General features: G+C 36.0%; 1 protein-coding gene across 1 annotated transcript; it reads left to right on the top strand.

The window, feature by feature from the left end:
• The first annotated feature begins 6,299 nt into the window (after nucleotides 1–6,299).
• On the top strand, nucleotides 6,300–19,779 carry LOC111593446. Its single transcript, XM_023306199.2, has 5 exons — nucleotides 6,300–6,369; nucleotides 9,471–9,888; nucleotides 17,809–17,957; nucleotides 18,013–18,093; nucleotides 19,450–19,779. Exons 2-5 carry the CDS (start codon nucleotides 9,624–9,626, stop codon nucleotides 19,573–19,575), a joined length of 621 nt encoding a protein of 206 aa, XP_023161967.2. The 5' UTR covers nucleotides 6,300–6,369; nucleotides 9,471–9,623; the 3' UTR covers nucleotides 19,576–19,779.
• Nucleotides 19,780–19,934: the final 155 nt, after the last annotated feature.

Raw genomic sequence — 19,934 nt, 5'->3', positions numbered from 1 at the left:
TATTTCGAATTGATTGTTTTTTTTCTAATACCAGCGATAAGTTGCGAGTTGCTTAAATTTGAATATTATTCGTACGATTTGCGCTTGATTTGTAACTAAATCGATAAATATCGATATGCTTAAATCTCAACATACTCGATATATTTCCCATTTGAGACAAATATACTCCATATCTGAGTTCATTGCATAAAAAGTACCCACAAAATAATTGCACAGTAAGAGATAAAATAAGGTACTGCGAACATTCCACGTTAGGAGAGGCAAATATTAATTATATTTTTATTCCTTCACATTTTCTTTCTTTGTAGTTTCCCATGCAGTTCTCTTTAACTTTGCTTTTCATTTTTTTTTAATATCATCCAAGACTTTAAGAAAATATTTCCAATGCGATGGCAATGAAGCTTGCAAGTAAAAGTCACAGCAGAATAATTAGGAATTCAACGAGAAGTTAAAGAAAATTAAAAAAAAAACACAATATATATATTAATATATATGACGACATATCCCGAGCTGGATGTTTAAGAATTTGAAAGAAACTAAAACAAAGAGAAATTAAAGAAAAACGTAAAGATTAATCTTTGCTTAACAATTGTTAAATTCAAGTCCAATGAAAATAACAGAAAAACGAAAAATAAAAATATATATGAAGCAAAATACGTGTATCAATGTAAATCTCTGTATGTAATGTATGCAAAGTCTAACACACATGAAGCAAATGGAAAAAAGTGTTGCCTACTTTTGAGCGCTGCAAGATTTTTGGTCAGAGCAAAGCCAGTTAAAAGCCAAGAGCAGAGCGTATATAAAGCCAAGCTGGTACTTGGCGAACACATTCACACACACACATATATATATATATATATATTATATATAAACATTAACTGTAAATGTCAACTGCTAATCTATACATTTTCCACAGTTTTTTCTGTTTCAATTTTTTTTCTGCTTAAAATTAAGCACAAAAAAAAACGATAAAAAAAATATAGATTAATAAGCATAAACAAAAATTTACAAAAAATTTTAAGTGTCTAGCAACCAATGCAAAATAATCAGAAAATACAAAAAATATATATACATACATATGTATAGATATATATGTGCATAAAGTATGTGTGTGTTTTTATTTGTTTTAAAGTAATTGTAATAGAAAGTTTGTTTGTTTTTTAATCGATTGTTTTTTTTTGTAGTTAAGTGTCATCAGCGTTGTTCTTGTTGTTGTTGTTATAATTGTTGTCAGCTAAGTAAAAAAAGTAAATAAATAAAATGTTTGTTAAATTGAATGACAACAACATCAAAAATAATGGAAACAAGTTTGCTCGATGTCAATACTTTTTTTTGTAGTTAGACTAGAATGCTAACTAAACTAAACTAATACACACGCAAAGACATATATATACACCCATATACATACATATACATATACATATATATATATATATATATATATATATTTAAACAATGATTATGTATACTAGATGAATGCGAACAACTCTTAGACGAGTTGTATCTGTTGGTGTCAGGCGATATTAAGCAGTAGCTGATGTCGCTCACACACGCTCACACACGCACACACACACACACACATCTATAGTTGTATGTATTGGTGTATTTGTGTAATACTTTTGATGGAAACGAAAATGTCACACAACTTCCCTTGTTTAATGATGAAAAACATAAAGACTAAATACTTGAATTTACAAAAACCTTTCCAACAAAACCAAAAGAAAAACAAAAAAAAAATGAAAAACAACTAAAACTAATGCTAACTAAAAAAACTAAAAGTAAAAAAGAACATATATATATATATATTTAAAAAAAAAAAAGAAAACCAAAAGTTCTAGGTGTTTTACAAAATATATAAAAAATTCGAAAAGGAAGAAAAAAAACAAAAGATTAAGAAATTTTAAGCATAATTTAATTAGTCTAGACTCTGAGAAATATGCTTATCGATGTAAATTTTAGTCAACTATTTTGGCAGTCAATTAATGAGAACAACACGCCCACGCCCACGCCAACGCCCCGCCCCCACCCACACTAACCCAGCCCTAAGTAAAAACTATGAAATAACTAAAGCCAAACAGAGTTAAGTTAGAGAAACGTTATTTCAATTCATGTTGCTGGATCGAGCATAGTTAAGATCTGAAAACCTTAGCAATTTGGACCAAACATCCCAGAACAACAAGCAAATATAACTGAAACGAAACTCTCTGAATGGAGCACACTTTCAACAAAATATCTACCGCATAGAGCAGCATGCTTCACCTATGCACACACAACTACATATAGATAATACGTATTACTCGTCTCCAATAGTTGTACGAGAAAACAAAACAAAACAAAATATAAGAAATAACTAAAAATAGTTAAATGTTACCTACGAATCGAGGGATCGCAATGAAATTAACACTATGAACCACAACTACCTGTCCACTATTTACAGCACAGCTAGCGCAGCCCGAGACACTGGCGGACGTATATCGTATATTGAATATCACGTATAGTGGATATGATGTGCAGTATATCGTATATTGCAGATTGTGTATCGTATATTGTATATCGTATCATGTATTGAATATCGTAAATGGTATGTCGTATAACGTATATGGTATATGGTATATTGATACCGTATTATATGGCAGATTGTATATCGTATACCGTGTATTGTAAAACTTATAAGGTATACTATGTATCCCATATCGTATTTTGAATATCGTAAATGGTATGTCGTATATATATGGTATATCGTATATTGATACCGTATTATATGGCAGATTGTATATCGTATACCGTGTATTGTAAAACTTATAAGGTATACCATGTATCCCATATCGTATTTTGAATATCGTAAATGGTATATGGCACATAAAAATATCTTATATTGTATGTCGTATATCGTAGTACGTAATATATAATAGATGGTATATTGTATATCGCATATTGTATATCGTATATTGAATATCGTACACAGTATGCGACATATAAAATATCTCATATTGTATATGGTATATGGAACATGGTATCTTATATGTCATATTACGTATATCGTATATACGATATCGTAAATCGTGTCATATGTCTTATATGGTATATGACATATCGTTTATTGATAACGCAGTACATGGTATATAGTATATCGTATCCCATATGGAATACAATATCGTATATTGAATATCGTATAGAATATATCGTATATACAGCTGACAGCGTTGACGGCCCAGGCAACTACTTTATACTTTTTTACGTATCTTACAATTGAAGCGAGAGCGTTACGAACTTCCAAAACGGTTTCCATGCCACTCAGCACACACACACACACACACACAACCAGAGAAGCCCCTTTTGAAGAGAGTATACACAGGAAACAGTCCAATCTAACTATATATCTGACAGTCTAGAGATCACGTTGATATTAATCCCAAGACAAAGACAACAACCACCGATAACGGACCACAGTAGTGCCTCAGAGCGCTTTAACCCAGATTCATTCATTGTTATCGAGACACCGAGAGACATCGACTGTTGCCAGCGACACAATCGGATACGACATTTTGGATGGGGCTTCGCAATGCCCCGTACTTTATAATTTCACACCTCACTTCCTCTATCTCCCTCTCCCTCTCTCTCTCACAAATACACATGCGCACACAGATACAGAATAGTGCACTCTTAGAGAAGTATATTTAAGTGCATAGAGACTATATACTAAGTACTATATACATACATACATACTATACTATATATATATATATATATATATATATACATATATGTGTATACTAGCGACCCTCCTGAACTTTCTAACCAAAAGCCTTTAATTAAAAGAAAACAAAAACAAAAACAAAGACTACATTTTATTATACAAAAAATGGGGACAAGGAAAAACCGAAACTTTAATGCAATTTTAAATAGATTATGAGTATTACGAATACTATTAGTAAGGCATACTTCGGCAGGCCGAAGCCTAGATGCTCTCTCCCTTACTCCCTACCACTCTCTCTCACTCTCTCTCTCTCTCTCTCTCTCTATCTCTCTCTCTCTCACTCACTCTTTTTCAAGGCCCACACACAGACACAAGCAGGTAAGAAGTTTTAACCACTTAAATAACTAAAGAGTACTAGAAAACCTACTCAAAACTCTACTTACATAAATATATATATATATTGTTTATCGATATATATATATATGTGTAATTGTATGTCAATGAAAGAAGTCTATATAAAGATATCTATATATATATATATGTAAACTAAAGGATCAGATAGTTATTATTTATAAGAACAAACCGAAATTACGTGGCGAATCCCAAAGAAAACTAAAGAAATTGTTGAGCAAAATAAATGAATAAATATATATATATAACTATATATATACACTAATAAGAAGAAGATTATGAAAATGATGTGGAATCAATTATATGGTATACTTATACAAGGCAAAACAGAAATAAAACTGCTGTAACTAGCGCGAGAAACTAACTAAAATACATACAGATACACACACACACACAAGCATACATATATATATGAAGAAATGAATAAAAAATACCAAAAACATATTATATAAAATACTGCAAATCTTTATGCACAACGTGTTGTATAAGTGGCAAATACATATAAACATAACATATATTAGCAGCAGCAGCAGCGAAATTTAAGTGTAAAATACTAAGCAAACAAATACCAAATATCTATATATACATATACATATACATATACATATACATATACATATACATATACATATACATATACATACACATATACATACAGGCATACGCACAGACATACATGTGTGTGCAACGTTTTTTTTCTCACTTAAGAATATTGAGCATTGACAAAAGCATTGAAAATACTGACAAAAATACTGAAGCAGTTGGAAACTATTTACAAGCGGTATGAGTACAGCATCCACAAAACATGCAAAGAAAAATTCAAAAAAAAAAAATACACACACACACAAACAAATACAAGTACAACTTGTTAACGAACCCAAAGAATCATTTAAAATGAAACCTAAAAACAAATATCCATATACTATATGTGTATATGTATATGGGGAATACGATCTAATATATACCAAAGAGACATCTATGTGTACAATGAAATATTTAATTAAAATGCATTAACGACAAAGCAGCAACAATAAACATTTAAGTAATATCATAACATCATATATATATATATATATATATATATATATATATATATATATAAACACATCTCGTAATACCAACAAAATATTTATTCAAAGAAAACCCACAAAAACAACAGCAAATAATAATAATAATAATATAACTATAGAAGGAAACTCAAGCAAAATACCAAAATTACAAACGAACAAAAAATATACTAAAAATAATACCAAAAACTTTCTCTGAACTGCATTTAAATGAAATCTTGAACATGAAATTAAAAAAAAAAAAGACAAATTATATTTAACATTTAAGTTATGCCCAATGTGGAAAATGTTGGACTACAGCGAGCACGAGTACGAGTACGAATACGAATACGAATCCGAAGACGAATACGAATATGAATACGAGCATGAGTACCTAGTCGGTACTACTCAAATAGCAAACGAGTACTCAAACCACTCGCTCACATACACTGAGAACACACACAGACAGACAGACACACACACACACACACACACACACTCACACACACATGTATTTTTGTGTAAAAGTTTAAAACATGAAGAGCAGAAAATATGAACTACTGATTAATATGAAATATATTGAAATAAAATAATTTCCAAACTAATTACAAATAAGCTTTTGGTCTTTTTTTTGCAAACTTAAGTTTGAAGTCGTTTTAAAGCTTTATACTTTGACTTGCTGTCGGAAAATATACTAAAAGCTTTCGTGCAAAGCTTTCTTTTTTTCCGCACAGCATCTTAAGCTTTTAGCCATTTTTCTTTAGTTGTGTCGCTGTCTCAACACTTGCGCAGCTTTCTTTCACCTGCAACATGTTGCATGTGACAGCTGTGTTGTATGCTAGAGTTTACAGAGAGTTGCACGCGTTCAAAATATAAAAATAATTAACTAATAAGTATAATTGTTGAAAAAAAAAAACATAATGTGAAAGGGCTTTGAATATTATTATTTTAATATTTTATCAAATAAATATGCCTATTTAAGTTGTAGTCATTAAACAAATAAATTGTATGAGCTATAAATGCAATTGGAACAAGCACCATTGCAACGTGTTGTATGCTATTGAGTTCGATAGAGCGCATCATACAAATTCGCACTTGTTCGCACACGTTCGCAAGGCAACTGGGTCGAACGTCAATTCAGTTGACATTTGCAAGCGCGACGAAGCAGTCGCTAGCGACGCTCGATTCGGCATTCAGCTCGGACAGCAGCTCTCGGTTCGTTGTGGACGCTAAGTTAATATCTCGCAGTTAATAGCGAAGGCAGCGGCAGCAGCAGAGGCAAAGGCGACGGCAACGGCAACGGCAACGTCAGCGCCAGCCAACAATAAAAGCGAGCACAAGAACAATAAAAAACGTCGCAGCTCCTGTGTATGAGACGCCACCTTATTTGTTGTTGCATTTGCCGTTTCCTATTGTTGTTCTTGTTGTCATTTTACGCTAGTTGCTGCTGCTGCCTTCGCCGCGCTTCATATTCTCGCTCCATTCGCTTCATTCCGTTCCACTCGCCATTTTGTCGGCAACGTGCCCTGTGGAAGGTGGACGCGAATTTGTGCTTTTTGTTTTGTTTCCATGTGTGTGTGTGCGTGCGTGTGTGTGTGTGTGTAAATTTGGATTTTTCTGCTGTTTTGTTGTTGTACTCATTGCTTTAAGTATTTTTAGTGTTCGCGTGCGAAATTTGGTGTCAAAGTGAAACATTTACGTGAGATGTAAGTTGGACGAGGCCTTGAAATGTCCTGAAACAGGCCAAACGAAGAAACAACAACAAACAAACATAAAAAAGGCAAATAAGAGAAAATCAATGCGCGTGCCGAATGTGTGTGTGCGTGTGAGTGTGTGCGAGTGTGTGTGAGTGTGTGTGTCTGTGTGTGTGTGTCAAAGAAAATCCATAAAGCGCGCTGTAAAACTCGTCGCAGTCGAGCTATGCGAATAATTTATAAGATTGAAATTAAAGACACCAAAGAGTGCTCTCTCTCTCTCTCTCGCACGCTCACACTTTCTCCCTCTCTCTCTATCTCTATATGTGTGCGTGTGTGTGTGAAAGCAACCGCAAGAGGCCAAAAGGAAGACAGCGCAAACAATTTCTTGGCAGCTGCCTCAACTGCAAACGAAATGCCGAAATGCTTGGCCTGGCCCCAAAGCCGCCTCACCCGCATCCGCATTTCGTTCCACTTCTATTGCTCTGCCACTCTCTCTGTCTCTCTCGCTCCCTCTTGGGGCGCTGCAAAAATGTTGTAAACATGCGAGGCCGCTGCCAAAGGCGCTGGCAGCATCATACGAAACAGCTGATTCGCCTTTGGGCCGCATTGCCAAGCGCTATAAAATGCATATAGCACACACACACACACATACACTAACACACACTCATACAACTAGGCAAAAGCCAAAGCGTTAGAGCATTAGCAATATCTTTTGTTAAGTGCCAAACAAACAGCGAGTAAATGTTGAAAAGCAAAACAGCAGAAAATACTGAAAGAGCAATTGAAAATCTTAAGCAGAAATTATAAAATAATATATATATATATAAATATATGCAAAGATATATAGAGCTGGCCAAAGTTTTGAGTTGAGTAAGTAAGTAACGAGATCTGCTTAAACGAGTCATAGCAAAAACTTTATAATCGATTACCGATAATCGATCCTCCAGCTCCGATTACTTTTTCCCCATTTAGCGAGAGAAAAATTATCTAATATCGTTGCAAACTATACAACGAGTGTAGATATTAGACACTCTCTCGCTCTCTCTCCCTAGAGAGTACATCGAAATATAGTTAACTATGTATATAGCGAGTAGTTTGCCTATAAAATAGCTTAAAGCCTAAAATTCTAATACAAATTTTCAACAATAAATGTTTAAGGTGTAAGCCACTCGTTACTTTGTATATGTAACGATAGCAAATATTGCCAGCAAGCGCAATTCCAACGAGTAAAGAAAATATGCATGAAATACTTATGAAAATTGCCAAGTAGACCAAGAAAAGCTCACGTTACTCAAATGCAGCGAGTGCATGAAATCTAATCAAAGTAAATGAGACTCTATACATAATCTTACAAAATATATTCAAATTGTAAGAAAAGTAAACTAGAGATAGAGATTGCCATGCTCATTAGGTGAACCAAGGCCTTAGGCTGTAAGCTGAAATAGGTTTAACTATGTAAAGTTCTCGTTACTTTCTATATGATGAGATATTAACGAGTAATTTCCTTAACGAGTGAACTAGTTGAAAAGTTTTAAGATTTGTAGACTAAGCAATTTAGAGGGCAAAATATTACAAAGCAGCGAGTGCTACTTTAGCGAGCGAAAGTTCCAAATCTCTTGAACATCTTAAGCAATTGTAGACCAAGAAATATTGTTAAATAGTTAAGGCTCTCGATACCTGTAAAGCTGCAACAATCGCAGACTAAAAACATATTGTTAAGTCTCTCGTTGCGATATTAGCGAGTGCATCAGATTACCACGAAATGGAAGTATATGTGTCAGGCAGAAGGAGCCTTGGCAGACCTCATAGAGTATGCATACTTATGGGCAAGACGACGACGAGCAGAGTAGATATAGTCGTGACTGCCTCTCTAGAGACTACGAAAAACAACCTTACCTTTTTATACTCTATGCAGAATAATTGGAATCGCGCATGGTTCAGGGTATTTACTAGTCGGGCACTCACAACTAGCGCACTCTTACTTGTTTTGGTATTTACTTATGCATTCATTACGCCACTCACGTAATCACATCATCATGCATAAGGTTAGAGAGCTCTGCTTTTGGGACAAAAGAGGCAAGGGATGATCTAAGACTATAATTCACATGATTTACATATTTATAACTATTAATAATCATAAGGAACTGGAGATATAAAACTATTTCAGTATTTTTTTGCAGTATTCTTACTGCACTCAATTTGTATCGTAAGCAAAAGGAAAAAGCCGTTGTAAAGCCTTGAGAGTTTTTTATCTGACATAATACGTATACGCAATGTTGTCAGTCAAGCGAAGCGAACATATTTCATTGGCGTGCACTCCATTTAAGCATCTTTGAGATACTTAGTGCAGTCACTGTGAGCCGCTTAATACACGTAGCAAAATCATGTAGCAAATTGGTTCGCAGCACACAAAGTAAAAGGCGAGGAGGAGGAGTAGAAAGAGTTGGGCAAAGGTTGAGCTGTCTTTGGAAAGGATTTTGTTTTGTTTGTATGATTTTTTGCTTGCTGTGTTCAGGCCTGCCCTGATTTTGTGCAGTGTAAACGGCATGAAGGCCAAACGACAGCTGAGCACAGCCCGTCTCTATGCCAATCAACTTAACTATGTTTAACTTTCTACAGCTCTACTCACACAGCAACAGCAACAGCAACAGCAACAACTAGCTGAAGGGCCAGCCCACGTAGGAGCTGTGCAGCAAGTGAAAGTGGAAGTGGAAGTGGAAGCGGCTGTGGCAGTGGCAGTGGCAGAGCCAAGTTCAAAATCAACGCCTGACAATGACAAAGCGCTCCACTGGGCGGCCAGCAGCAACAGCAGCAGCAACGTGGCGCACGCCAGCAGCAGCAACAACAATCAATGAGAGCAGCACGAGCTGGCGACGAAGCTGCACAACAGCAGCAACAACAGCAACAGCAACAGCAACAACAACAACAAAAACAGCAGCAGCAATGCGCATTAGGCACTCGGCTGCGCTGCCAGCAAGCGGCATATCCTGGCTGCTGTTCGTAATCTGTATGCTGAGCTGCTTGTGCTGCTACACAGGTAATTACCAACACGCCAAAATGCTTGACACTTGATTAGCATGACATTGCAGCTGCAGCTGCAGCTGACACGCCCCCATCCAAACACCTCCCGAAGTAGCCGTCGTCCCCCACAGTAGCAAATCAGCAGTTGACAGATCAGCTTCGATTACGTGTTTAAGGGCTTATGTGCTTACGTTCTTACGGTCTTACGTGCTTACGTTATTATGCTTGACGTTGGAATTGGCTCGAGTTGTGCATCAACTTGTCTTGTTTATCTTTTGATTTGGTCACACTGGACTGCCTGGATTGAAGTAGTTATGCTTGTGTTCATATGATCGATATATATCGAAATTCGATATTCGATATTAATATTAAATCTTATCGTTTGAACTGCTGAGTTGCCTTCCAGTATAGTCATAGACTTATCGAAACATGTGCAATAAAAGTTATCGATTTATCGAAATCGATAACATTTTAATTATCCTTTATAACTAATCAAGCTAACTTTTAATTACACCAAAATTTCATTCAGCTATCGACTCATCGAAATCTATTCAATCCAAGCTAGCGATTAAATATATTAGTGTTTTAATGGAGTACTTTATATTATATAATATTATATCACCATTTCTATATATTAATACAACATACTCGATTAATATATGTGGCATAATAGCTATCGACTTATTGAAATCGATTTAACTTATTTAATATATTCAATCGGTATTCCACTACTATTTGAGCAATTTGCATACATATATCAATAACTATCGATTTATCGATAGTTGTTTAATCTTTGTCATCGAGGTTTTATCTTTAAAATACTGCAACTTCTGTGTATATATATATTTGTATATATTTATATTCCACTGATCGATTAGCATAACTGACACCGATCAGCCTAGTTATCGACTTATCGAATACTGTTTTATCATTGACAATTGCTTGAAAACAAATGCGCCTTTGGAGTAGGCACAATTGGTACTTAGCAAAGCCGATAAATGCGATAGAGCCCAGCACTTTGGATTGCCAAGGGTCATTCTATCGCCGCCATCGGCTCGATTGTCAGCCGAGATTAAGGACTCAGCCTTGATACCCTCATGCCAAGACAAAGAAATAATAATCATAAATAATGACGAAAACAATTGGGCGAGAAATATGAGAGAGGCATGCGAATGGCAAACGGAAAGTGGATACGGAAAATGTATTTGGGGCACGAACAGGGGCGGGGCCAGTGGCAGTGCCGGCGGCGGGGGCAGCGAAAACAATTGTGTACAGCCTTGACATTGCACATGCAAAGTCGACTTTGGCTTTCGTTGCCTTTTTCGTGGCCGTTCGGTTGCCAAGCACCTGACACCGCCAGCTGGGGGCGTGGCACACTTCAATTTCCAACACTTGGCCAACAGCGACAATTTCACATTGTTGTGCCACACACCAAATAAACAATGCACAAATGCAATTTACACTGGGGCTTAAATAGAACAAATAAAATTAGGAAGCCTTGATTCTACGGTCAACTAAAGAGCTTTAAGCTTAGCTGAAAATTAGTTGCACAACTTTCATATAGAATTATATAAATTATATTAAAGATTAGTTTAATTATTTAATTAATTATTTAATATAATTATTATTTAAGTAAATTATTTAAAGCAAAGCTTACAATTATATGCTACTTAGAGCTTTAGAATGTTCATTATGCAATGAGCTTATAAAGTTCCTAAAAGCTAAGGCTTATATCGAACAATCCCCAGGCATAAAAAGCTTTCACTTAAAGCTTTAAGAAGTCTATTAAACAACGAATGAAAGTTGCTAAAAGCTGAAGCTACTTTCAGCAGCTTTTTAATGCACAAATCTTGAAAGCCTAAGCAGAGAACAAAAAGTAAATTATTATTTAAGTCGTTTCGACAGATTTTGATGCATGCAATTCGTTTAGGGTATGCGCAAATCGAAGCGTGCCAAAAGAACGGAGGGAGGAACGAACGAACTAGCGAACTTTTGCCTGACTCTTGTTGTTATTGACGCACATGGCCAAAGTTTGTGGCCAAACTATTTTGGTTGGTGTGGTGTGTGGCATAACGAGTTGTCGTCGCTCCCACGAGGCAGCTCAAGTTCGGTTTCAGTGCTTCCGGCTTGGGCAATTGGCGCAGCTCGCCTCACATCTCTCCGCTCTCGGTCTTACACAATGCCAAGTTTTATTGCTCGGCTGTGCGCAATTGAGCTATTGGACGGCCAGAATTATGGGGCTGAGATGTCAAGGCAGAGCGATTGATAAGTTCTGCTGCCCCGAGACGGCTAACTAATTAGTTGGACTGTAGCCAATGTTCAATTACATATTAAAAGCGACGCTCGAGCTATGCTTCGAATATACACTTAGCCACTCAATTGCCAGACATGTTGGACATTCCAGGACGGACGACTATTATGCGACGAGTGGGCGCTCAGCTATCGGATCGATAGCTCCGACCGGCAGCAAATACTAATTACATAGTCAAGCAGTCAAAAGGCAACACACAGTCTCCCCCTCCTCCCTCTCTCTCTCTCTCTTCGTCTCTCTTTTGCATTTTTAATGGCACTTGACAACTGAGAAGTGCGTTGATAGACGGACAATCGAAACCTTTGAACGCACCAGCATAAACGCATGCATAATTCAAGCGCTTTGTGTTAGCGAGTGCATTGTTTGCCATTCGACTAATAAATAGGCAATCATCGAACGCTGATGTCATTCTAGCCGCGTCGGAACCCATGAACTAGTTTCGTAGAAAGTAAACTGGGAAGTAGCTAAAGTAACCACAGCAAGTAGCCATAGCGAGTAAATGCAACGAGCAACCATACTAATACCTATAGCGAGTAGTTAAGGCGAATAGCTATAGACAGTGACCATAGAGAGTGACCATAAAAACTAGCTATAACGAGTAGCTCTAACGAGTAGCTATAACGAGTAGTTATAACGAGTAGCTATAACGAGTAGCTATAACGAGTAGCTATAACGAGTAGCTATAACGATTAACTATAACGATTAACTATAACGAGTAACTATAACGAGTAGCTATAACGAGTAGCTATAACGAGTAACTATAGCGAGTAACTATAGCGAGTAGCTATAACGAGTAACTATAGCGAGTAGCTATAGCGAGTAACTATAGCGAGTAACTATAGCGAGTAACTATAGCGAGTAGCTATAGCGAGTAACTATAGCGAGTAGGTATAACGAGTAGCTATAGCGATTAGCTATAGCGAGTAGCTATAGCGAGTAACTATAGCGAGTAACTATAGCGAGTAACTATAGCGAGTAACTATAGCGAGTAACTATAGCGAGTAGCTAGTAGCTTCTTTAAGCAGCCAGTAAGCTAATAGATTTTTGCTACTACCAACTAAAGCTTGTAGTTGCAACGAGTAGCTATAACGAGTGACTCCTAGTAAATAATCCGCAAACAGCAAACAGCTTAATAAATTGTCGCTAAGGCAAAACATAACGAGAAGCATTTATTTTGCACAAATGTTGAGCCAACCACTTTTCTTCCCACTTGCATTTCCGCTTTGGCATATTTAGATTTGTTTTTGTTTTTTCTTTTTGTGTTTGGTTTTTTTTTTTTACCTGACGACAGGTCGCATGCATCAGCGCGCTAGCGACACGTTGACAGCGAAGACGACGTAAGGGCAAAGGTAAAGAGTGGAAAATTTGCATTGCATGTGGCGACAAGTTGGGCGCACGTGGAACGTTCCACTAATTGCATTGCACATAGCATTCAAAATGGTTTTATAATCTTTGCTTCCGTTAACAATTCATATGCCAGCAGCAACAACAACAACAACAACGAGTAGGTTTCCTTACGTCCTATGGCCAAAAGCTATTTTCCCACACACACAAAATCTCATTAGAGACGGCCGATGATTACCAACACACACACACACGCATAGGTTGCGGCACTCGGTGTAAGGCACAAGTTGAAAAGTTGATGGCTGCACTCACTCAACGTCGTCGCCCTGACACTGCCTGACACGCCCTCGCCCCAGCCCCTCCGTGACCCCTACCCCAAACGCTAAACATTTTGCACTTGCCATTGCCATTGCGTGTGTGGTTGTGTGCGTGTGTGTGTGCTTACCAGAATTCTAAACATTTATGAACTTTTGCCAAATACACAACTTTGCTGGCAACTATTTTGATGGGCCATTGCTTAAATGACTATGCGAAAATCGTAATTTAACTGGAAATTGAAATTAAAATTGAAATAGCTAAGCTTGAAATATGTTTCAATGAGTATATTGAAAGCGTAAAACTGTTTCAATCTGCTGCTAAATTGATGTGCAAATTGAGCTTAAGTTAAATATAAAAAAATTGAAATCGCAATTGAAATTAACATTGAAAGAGCCAATTCAATGTTCAAATTATTTACAAAGATGAATGAGATTTAATGTAGACATTGAAATAGGCTTAGCGTGAATGATTTCAAATTGAAATTGAAAGAGTATAGATATATTAATGATGAAGGGTAACTAATTAAAACTGAAATTAAATTGAAGATGAGTTGAAATTGAATTGCATTGAAATTGAATTGAATTTTAAATTGCATTAAGACTGAATTGCATTGAAATTGAATTGAAATTGAATTTAAATTGTATTGAAATTGAATTGAAACTGAATTGAAATTTAATTGAAGTCATATAGAAATTGAAATTGAAGTTAAATTGAAACTCCATTAAAATTGAATTGAAATTGAAAAGCTTCTAAACTGACTTAAATTAAGCAATTATTACTAACCAATCAAATTGTTTCATGGAATGCAATACAAACTGACCATAAATAGCAAAACAAAAACATTTTTCATAAACACAATAATTAAGGAAGCAAATTGATTATTTTGAATGCAATTCATCTAGCTAAATATATAAATAAATAAAAGTATGTTTAGAAATACGTAAATACGTATATACATATATACATATATATAACAAATTCTATTTGAAAATTCCTCTATCTCTAATTTTATTGTTTATCCATAACAAATTCGATGAACAGCAAAAATTGATTTTCTATGAAAATAGAACACGGTGCTGCGGCTGCAGGCGGTGTTTCAGCCTCGAGGAGGTCACCGGCTAAATGTCATAACAAAAGCTATTTATAAGTGAGCCGCACGGTTGCACATAAACGGCCAGGCGTCACCTGCCCAAGTGCCACCCCTCCGCTCCCACTCCAAATGCGCAGCGCTTCACAAACGAGACTGAGATTGCAAGTCCGAGTGCTGTGAAAGGCACGCAAGTCAACGGACATTAAAAAGTAATAAGCATAATTGTGAAATGTCGCCATAAAAGAGAGAGAGCGAGGAAGGCAGGGAGGGCGAGATAGAGAACGAACAGAACAGCCATGAAAGGCAGACGGAGCAAGCTGAATAGCGAGTCAGAGAGAGACAGAAGGCGAATTGAATGTAAAGGCGCGTGACGTATACAGCACGTTGGCCCAACTTTGACCCAGAGCAGCTAAATTGTTTGGTCGACAGCTGGCGCAAAAGTCGGGCGCTTGCTTTTAATTATTCAACGATCTCGCAAGGACCAGAGCACAAGACGCTGACTGTGGCGTCGGCAGCGAGCAGCATAGAAAACATCGAGCAAACAAACAAAACATACAAAATGCAAAGGAAAGTGTAAGAAGCAAACGCACAAACAACTGCAGCGAACTGCAGCAGCAGCCGACCGAATGTCGCCTGAAATACACCGCTCACCCCGCGCTGCCTCCACACACCCTGTGCCAATTGTTCGCCCAGCAGAAGCTGAAGCGAAAGCACATAAAACAGAAAAAAGTAACAAAAACCATGCACAAAGGTTGAATGGTAAAAAGAAAATAAAAAAGGTTGCGGTACTTTTGCCGCCGCCGTTGTCGTCGTCGCCGGCATCGGCGTCAGTGGCTGCCAAAGTCCGTTCAGTCATCCGGAAGTTGCTTACAACTTCGAACCATGTTTCAAGTGCACAGCCATATTCAGTGCAACTGCAACAGTAACTAACTATAACTGCACTTAGCTATGCACCTAACGGTGAAAGTGGCAAAACTGGCGACGCTTTGACTATTTGGGCTGAGATGGGGAAAGTGTGTAAGGTCGCGGCCCATACTTTCTGCCTACGTCACGAGCACAGCAACACACAGGCGCAACTCAAACATGCGCCAAGTTCTATGCTAAAAGCTTCAGCACAAAAAGCTCATTGCAACGAACATGTTACAGGCTAATGCAACATGTTTGCTGCTGCTCTGCAACTCGAACATCACTTAATCCTTAAGATATCTGAACGAAATCCGTTCGAAGCGAAACATTTAATTATTTTTGAATTCGAATTCATTTAAGAGTAAGAATGAACTAGTAATGAATAAAGAAAACACGCTTCAATTGAGTGGACAATTTAAGTAGATTGGCTAAAACGAATCAAGGAACAAATTATTTGAGCCTACGTTTTGGTTTTTATTGCAAAATTTCTTAATTACAAATTTTGTACCAGAATTAGTTTATTTTGAATGAAAATTTCAGAGTTTTATTTTAAATTTTTATTTAATTAATTTCTTAATTACAATTTATGAATTTAAAATTAATTTTTCTTAAATTTTAAACAAAGTTAAATTTTTTTATTTAGTAATTTTGTTTTTAGTTTGCATAAATTTAGTTTTTAAGTTTTATGTCCAAAAATTTTTTGAGTTGCTTATTCTTTCCAAATTTTTTTTCCATTTTAAATATTTCCAATATTTTTTACATTTTAGATATTTCCAAATCTTTTTTACATTTTAGATACTTCCAAATCTTTACATTTTAGATATTTCCAAATCTTTTTTACATTTTAGATATTTCCAAATCTTTTTTACATTTTAGTTCAGATTTGTTTTTAGCTTTACAAATTAGTTTTTTATTTTGTTTTTAGTATGTAAATATATTTTAGTTATATTTATCGACTTGCACTCTGAACCACTTCCCTTTTAAATTTTTTTTGCATTTTCTTTCCGTTTTCTTTCTCCCTTTTTCCCTTCATTTTGGCTGTAGGAAAGACTGAGCAATAAAATTATTTTTCTCGCAGAGGCTTCACTTACTTTTCTTCGTCTGTAATAGTTGTACTCCCGATGTAATTTCTCTTGGTTCTGAAATCCAGAATTTTTAATATAAATCGACCTTGAATTCAGTAACAAAAAATAAACATTTCGTTGCACTATTTTTAACAATTTTTCACGAAAACAAAAAACAAAAACACATTTTATCACGCTAAGAAATTTTGATTTTTTTTGTTTTGCCCTCTTTTTTTTAGTTGTGCTCAAAACGAAGAACAGGCACAAACTGAATGCTGTATGGAATCGTTTCCCGTAGCTCCACTTTCTTGCTGATTTCTGTGTCAAGGCCTACTTGTCTGGTCGTTAGATACCCACAATTTCCCTCGTTCGCTGACTCTAGGATCAAAGCCAGCTCGCTTCTCTCTCACTTCGTCTTTGTCTCTAAGTCCTAGCTTGTCTCTTGTCATAATTCTTAGCGTCTCTCACACTCGCTTTTACTTGCCATAGGTCTTAACTTCTCATTCTTAAAAAACTTAGCTTCTCTATTGTCATAAACATTAACTCTCTCTCTCTCTCTCTTGGAATACGATTTAGCTTCTCCCTCTCCCTTCCTTTCCTTCCCTAACTCTCTCTCAAACCATCAATCAACAGTTTTCCAATCAATAACATATTGACTAAAATTGAATATTCAATCATCAATCCGGCTTCATTTTATAAACAATCACCAGTCGGCCAATCAATCAATTAGTCAATCATTCCATCAATCACTTGTACTTGTCTCACTGTTGCTTCATAACCGTTCTCATAAGTTGATCAACTTAGTCCACTCAGACGCACTCAATCAAGTGATTGCATCAATACATCAATCATTTCTCATCCTGATTGAACGCATCTACAATTTACAATCCTTCTCCTTTCCAGTGGCGCTGGAGGAAGACTGCGTAGACTTTCAGGGCAACAAAGTGAACCACGGCATGCTGTATGTGCCCGGACCAGGTGTTTGTAGTCTCTGCGTTTGCTATCACTCCGAGCCGCTGTGGTGCAAGGCCATCTACTGTGATCCGCCCTACGTAAGCGCTAAATCCCAAATGCCATAATTTCATATCTAAAATGTCCCTTCGACAGTTCTGTAAAAACTTCAGAGTGGGCGAACGCTGTTGCGAATTCGAATGTTTGGATCCGCCGGGCGAGGACAAGCTTTATCAGGTAAGTTGAATGAAAGTGCTAGATGCATACTATAGATGCATAAGATATATACACTACAGATGCTTAGATAGAGTGTATCTTATAAAAGCTCTTCAGATCATACGGAAGTTAGCGACTTCAGTTAGTTTTCATGCACAGAAAAGATACAAGCTTTGATGACTAAGCAAAGATACTACAGATACTCTATATATGCTATAGATACAGTTATAGATACTATGCATAAAAGACTCAGATAATTCACTGACTCTAGATATTTTTGGATGTTATAGTAAGCAAAGTATCAAGCTTCCTTTTAAGCAACAAATGAATAGACTTTATGAGCGATAAATACAAAAGATACTTAGAGTTCTACTAGCTTAATAATGGCTGAGAAACTATTTATAAATAAATACTTCAAATGTTATTGATGCTTAGACTAAAGATACGACAGATACTTTGCTAAACTGATTACCAAGGATACTTTAGCCTTTTAGATAATATCACAGACAGACTTAAATGTATATTTACAAGGTTTACTATAGAAACTTGTAAACTTTGTAAATATATTTTACAAAAGTTGCTAAAGAGGCTGAAAATTACCAAAAGATACTTTATCTAGATGCACTTGAGATATACATGCTTTGGAATAGATTGTGTATTTAATATATAAGACAGATATAGTTGTTATACTTACAAAAGATACAATGTATCTACAGCAAATTTAGAATACTAGATACTACAGCTGATTTGCATACTCTACATTCACATAGAACTATACATCAGGCTTAGTTTTTAAATACACATATTATAGAATGAGTAGAGCCTAACGAAAGATGCGCTATGAATTGTATATATATCAAATGATCAATGTATCTTAGATAAAGCTAGAGCTTAAGCTATAGAGATAGAGATAGAGATAGATTTAGAGATATGTATACTAGGGACACGAAAGATACTGTAGGAATGTATGAATAGTTTCCATAGTATCTTTCGTATCTAAGCTTACAATGTATCTACAGCTGAGCTGTTATAGCTTTATAGATACTTTGACTAGGGATTTATGCATTACAAGATACATATATATATGCCATATGCAGAGTAAATGCCATATGTAATCTGAATATGGCTGGAACTATGCGTACATAAGATGCATTGTAACTACAGACACAGATCAATTTAGATAAAATCATAGATAAAGATACGATAGATGAAATAGTTGCTATATTTCTTCAAGATATGAGGACTACAGGTGTAACAGATACATTCTACTCCAGATATAAAGCAGCAAATGAAGGCAGTCCAGATAATGCAGATACATATTCAGATACGTACACATATAAGCATGCTCTGTACACATTCTTCCTCTTCTAATTGCAGGAGCGTATGCGTAAGCGTGCCGAAATTCTGGCTGGGAATAGCACCGCATGCCAACTGCAGGTCGCCCCGTTGGCCGTGTCGACCATAATGCTCAGCTATCTGGGCAACAGCTTTCTCAATTTATAACTTGAGCATAAGTCGTCAGAGTATAATCTAGCTATAAGTCAGCCAGTCAGACAGATCTTAAGATATATAGCGGGCAGGTACAATTTTGTTAACTATGAAAAGATCCTAACCAAATCCTAAAAGCTAAAAAAGAACCCCAAAAACTGAATTAATTATTACAATGTAATAAATGCAGATATATATATACATATATGTAAACAAAAGCGAGAGATATATATAGATATATATATATATATATATGAAGAGTATAATTTGGAGTAATACAGAACAAAAACGTAGGTTCTCAACTTATATGTATGTCCCTAGTCTTATGTAGGTACAATAATACAAATAATAACAGCATATAACACACATATATA

Source organism: Drosophila hydei, unplaced genomic scaffold (genome assembly GCF_003285905.1).
Source record: "Drosophila hydei strain 15085-1641.00,03,60 unplaced genomic scaffold, DhydRS2 tig00000237-arrow-arrow-pilon, whole genome shotgun sequence".
Taxonomy (NCBI): domain Eukaryota; kingdom Metazoa; phylum Arthropoda; class Insecta; order Diptera; family Drosophilidae; genus Drosophila; species Drosophila hydei.
This window is presented reverse-complemented; position numbering and strand designations above follow the sequence as displayed.